This window comes from Arachis ipaensis, chromosome B02 (assembly GCF_000816755.2).
Source record: "Arachis ipaensis cultivar K30076 chromosome B02, Araip1.1, whole genome shotgun sequence".
Taxonomy (NCBI): domain Eukaryota; kingdom Viridiplantae; phylum Streptophyta; class Magnoliopsida; order Fabales; family Fabaceae; genus Arachis; species Arachis ipaensis.
Genome location: NC_029786.2, coordinates 27,922,156 through 27,927,494, shown reverse-complemented (window position 1 = coordinate 27,927,494; position 5,339 = coordinate 27,922,156). Strand labels below are relative to the sequence as shown.

At 35.0% G+C, this 5,339-nt stretch overlaps 1 protein-coding gene across 1 annotated transcript; it reads right to left on the bottom strand.

Moving 5' to 3' along the window:
- On the bottom strand, positions 380 to 2,155 carry LOC107627102. Its single transcript, XM_021115717.1, has 3 exons — positions 1,829 to 2,155; positions 1,654 to 1,737; positions 380 to 1,067 (listed from the first exon to the last, which is right to left on the bottom strand). The coding sequence occupies exons 1-3, from the start codon at positions 2,016 to 2,018 to the stop codon at positions 940 to 942; spliced, it is 402 nt and encodes a 133-aa protein (XP_020971376.1). The 5' UTR covers positions 2,019 to 2,155; the 3' UTR covers positions 380 to 939.

Genomic DNA, 5,339 nt, shown 5'->3' with positions numbered 1-5,339 from the left:
ACTTTTCATAAACAAAATCATTTTTATCACTAATCTCCTGACTAAGATTTACAAGATAACCATAGTTTGCTTCAAGCCGGCAATCTCCGTGGGATCGACCCTTACTCACGTAAGGTATTACTTGGATGACCCAATGCACTTGCTGGTTAGTTGTGCGGAGTTGCAAAGGTGTGATTGCAATTCCGTGCACTACCCTCCTTAAAACCGTGACCATAGCCTTATCTATGGTCACGGTAAAAAACCGTGACCATAGCCTTTATAGTCACCCCACCTTAAAACCGTGACCATAGCCTTATCTATGGTCACGGTTTTCACCGTGACCATAACCTATTTTGTTTTATGAGATTTAATTTTTTTAAAGAATAATCACATCCCAAAATGATGATAATCAACAATTAAGATAAGTTGTGATTAAAGTAACCAACCAACATATCAATATAGTTGAGTGAATACACTTGTCTCAATCTCAGTTTTATACCGTGATATACACACTTACACTAAGTAGAAACTATTAACAGAATTGTTCCACAGGCGTGAGAGCAATACAATTCATACTCTGCCAGGATAGATTATTTTTGGTATTGCTATTCTTCCTTCTCAACGCTCGGGAACTTTTGTTTCAACCACTTTACCATATGAAAGCTCAGCACCTGCTTCATTAACATGCAAAGCAAAGTCACATTAGACATAAAAACTTACATTTATTTTTCTTCAACTTAGGAAAAAAAATATATCATCAAAACATATATACATCACACATATACTAAAAATTAAAAATTTTTGAACGTTTAGACAAGTATTTAAAAATTAAAAAATTTTTCTTGTAAAATTTTATAATTCTTTTGAAAGTTTAGATATCCTTTAAACTAAGAATTACTCTAAATTAGTATTTGGAAAAACAAAAACTCAAAACACAAAATTCGTTATTAAACCGGAAACTCAACTACAGTTTTTTTCTGTCATGGTCATAATATATAAAGTAATAATCTCAGTAACGCATCCCCCATTCATGATGAATAAAATGTGAGGGACAAGACAGACGTATTGTTTGTTGTGGCAACAGACCCCTGATCAAGAAAATGAAAAATTAGAAAGGAAACAAACAAACAAACAAATAGGATTGGAATGAATTGCTAGAAAAGAAATCATCTGAATCTATTTATACCCGAAAAGAATACTATTGTAGTGTTTTTTCTTTTTGTGTCCACTATAGTAGTCATTTACAATTATTTATTCAGTATTCAAAAATTATACACACACACATGAGATTGAAACCCTGTTAAGAAATGAAAGCAAATTCACATATTAGAGGCAGTCCTTGTTAGCTAGTCTTATAATCCCTTCTACTGTCAAATCTGAATTACTCAAATAATCCATTTTCAGAGGATTATAATAATCTAATCAAAACTAACATGAAATTACCCATCCAACGTGAAACAAAAAGCAATATTAATTTTCGTTTTTCTTTAACTTCAGTTCTTGTACATATGCGCTAACTGGCTTTCCTCAATTCATGGGGGCATGCATATAGATTAACCAAATGGTGTAAAGCAGAATATTCAAATAATATCATATCATATATCATACAATAGAGAAGGCAACACGCATATTCTGTCTAAACGGAGTGCTCAGCAAACATAATAGCCAACGAACCAGTTAAGAACTTCCTGAAACTCGGGGTAAGGTTGGTGGTGGCCAAACTCACCTGCGTGAACGGAGTGTTGGGTACGAGTTCATCTGCGCCGCAACAATAGCCAAACCTCCAAAATGAAAATCCTAAAATCGGAACCCTCTCAAATTTTAGAACCAAATGAAGGTGAATACATACCTTCTCGACAATGGTGAGCGAAGGGATGACGATGCTGACCACAGAGTCTTCCCGATGTAAGCACGCAGTGAAGAGGAGCAATGGTTCTCGAGTGGTGAGTGGTGAGTGGTGAGTGTTGAGCGAGGAAGAGGAACGGTGAGCACGCAGCGAAGAGGGAGCTACAGTTTTGGTGGAGTGGCGGGTAGTGCATGGTGAGTGGTGACGGCAAAACCTTCCTTCGATTTGGGATTGAGTGGCACGAAGTGTTGGTGGTGAGAGCGAATTAATATGTTCTTCTCTGATTTGGTAGTGAGAGCGAAGTGTTATAAGTTGGTGACTTGGTGGGTATTGGTGAAAAGGAAAAAAAATGACTAAGTGTTGGGGCATTTGATCTGAATTAATTTATATTCAAATGATCAAAATCTTATTTAGTTACAAAAAAAATTCTTGAATAGTAATTAGAGTTAGAGTTAGGGTTAGGATTAGAGTAGTATAGAAATTTTAATAAAATAATAAAATTAGAAGGTAGAATAGTAATTAAACATCAACCATAATTTATTTAAATTATTTTAAAAATATAATACTTATTTGTTAACTTATTAATTAGTTTTAAGTTTTAAATAATTTTTAATTTAAAATTAATAGTATTCTACTCAAATTTTTATTTATAAAATTAGATTTAAAATTTTAATATTTAAAGTAAATCATATAAAATTTTTATTATTTTTTAATTATTAAAATTTTTTAATTTTAAATATATAAAATATTTAAAATTATAAAAAATATAGACCCTTTCAAGTCACTCCCAAAACCGTGACCATAGATCCTTTTAGGTCACCCTCCAAAACCATGACCATAGACCATTTTATGTCACCCTTTCAAAAAATCGTGACCATAGACCCTTTTAGGTCACCCTTTCGAAAAACCGTGATCATAGACCCCTTTAGGTCACCCCCCAAAACCGTGACCATAAACCCCTTTAGGTCACCCTCCAAAACTGTGACCATAGACCCCTTTAGATCTCCCCTCAAAACCATGACCATAGACCTTTTAAGTCACCCTTTTTTGAAAAACCATGACCATAGACCCCTTTTTGGTCACTGTAAAAAACGGTGACCATAGACCCCTTTAGGTCACCTCCAAAATTGTGACTATAGACTCTTTTTGGTGACCCCCAAAAACCGTGATCATAGACCCCTTTAGGTCACCCCCCAAAACTGTGACCATAGATCCTTTTAGGCCACCTTTTAGGTACTCTATGGTCACGGTTTTTTACTGTGACCAAAAAACCTGTGGTCATAGATCCAAAATGTTGTAGTGATGGGTGAATTGAGTTGTCATTGTAGGTAGTTTTTCTTATTTTCTATACTCTTGTACATATTGCTTTGATTGCTAGGTTGCTTATTAGATTCTTGTTTTGATTAGAATAGTTGTTTTTGAAATACAAGTCTTGTTTGCATTGTCTTTGAAAAAGAATTTCAAAAACTAAAAGATTTCTAGTTAAATTTGAATTTTGGTTAGTTTAGAGTGTTTTATAGGTTACGAGAGTGTTAAATTCTGTTTTTAGGCTTCTTTAAAAAAAGGGAGAATTTTGTGATAATGTTCTTCATGTTGCTTAGTGTAGAATCTGACAGGTTTGAAAACAACTGTTGGGTCATTTTTTTTCTTGCTTTTTGAAGTGGTTTTACCACTTCTTGGAGCCATGGGTTTCAAATTTCAATGAGAGAACAAGGCTTCTTCCACACCAAACTTAAAAGGTTTGCTCGTCCTCGAGCAAAAGGAAGAAAGGAAGATGAAGAAGAAGAAGGAGATGAAGGAGAGGAGAAGAGGAAAAGAGTATTCGAATGAAGAGGAGAGAGAGGGGAACACGGACATATATAGGGAGGGAGGGAGGGATTTTCAAAAATTAATTTCAAATAAAGATAAGGAAGATTTGAAAAAGATAGAGAAAGATAAGTTTTTAAATTTGGATTAATCATCAAAGATATGAAAAAGATATAAAAGATAAGATAGAAGATAAGAAAAAGGTTTTAAAGTTTAAAAGATATGAACAAGAATTTCAAAAGATAAGAAAAGAATTGAAAAAAATTGAAAACTACTTGAAAAAGATATGAGGTTTTGAAAAAGATTTGAAAATATTTTAAATTTAAAATCAAATTGAGTTTGAAACATTTGAAAAAGATTTTATTTAAAAAGTCATGGAATTTCAAAATTAAAATTTAAAATGATAGTTTGAATGGAGAAGAAGAGAAAAAGATAAGGTTTTGGAGAAGTTACCTTCCTAGCCCTCTATCTGGCGTTAAACGCCCAGAATGGCTGGATTCTAGCGTTTAATGCTAGCTGTTCCCTCTTGCTAGCGTTGAACGCCCAGAATGGAACTCATTCTGTTGTTCAATGCCAGGCTGCCTTCCTTTATGGGCATTGAATGCCCAGCCAGTGCCCCCTGGCTGGCGTTTCAACGCCAAGTTGCCACCCCTCCATGGGCGTTAAACGCCCACTTGGCACTCATTTCTGGTGTTTAACGCCAGAACAGTGCTTCCTACAGGGTGTTATGTTTTCTGTTCTGCATCATTCTATCTCTGTTAAACACTGTTCATGATCACTAACATAAAAAAAGCAAATTAATAAAAGCTAATTATGAAAAAGATTAATTCAAATAGGAATAGTTAGAAAAATAGAAACTACTATGCTATTAATCATTGGGTTGCCTCTCAACAAGCGCTTCTTTAATGTCTTTAGCTGAACTACACTGTACTTAACTTAGTAGTAGTATTTAGTCTCCTGGCTCAATATCTCCTTCAAGGTAATGGTTGACTCTTGATGAGCGGATAATTTATACACTTTTTGGCATTGTTTTTAGTATATTTTTAGTAGAATCTAGTTACTTTTAGGGATGTTTTCATTAGTTTTTATGTTAAATTCACATTTCTGGACTTTACTATGAGTTTGTGTGTTTTTCTGTAATTTCAGGTATTTTCTGGCTGAAATTGAGGGACTTGAGCAAAAATCAGATTCAGAGGTTGAAGAAGGACTGCTGATGCTGTTGGATTCTGACCTCCCAGCACTCAATGTGGATTTTCTGGAGCTACAGAACTCAAAATGGCGCGCTTTCAATTGCGTTGGAAAGTAGACATCCAGGGATTTCCCTCAATGTATAATAGTCCATACTTTGGCCGAGTTTAGATGACGTAAAAGGGCGTTGAACGCCAGTTCTACGCTGCTGTCTGGAGTTAAACGCCAGAAACAAGTCACAAACCAGAGTTGAACGCCAGAAATACGTTACAACCTGGCGTTCAACTCCAGAAAGAGCCTCTGCACGTGTAACATTCAAACTCAGCCCAAGCACACACCAAGTGGGCCCCGGAAGTGGATTTATGCATCAATTACTTACTTCTGTAAACCCTAGTAACTAGTTTAGTATAAATAAGACTGTTTACTATTGTATTAAACATCTTTGGATTATCTGTTGATCCTTTGATCATCTTTGAACGCCTAGTTCCTAGATCATGGGGGCTGGCCATTCGGCCATGCT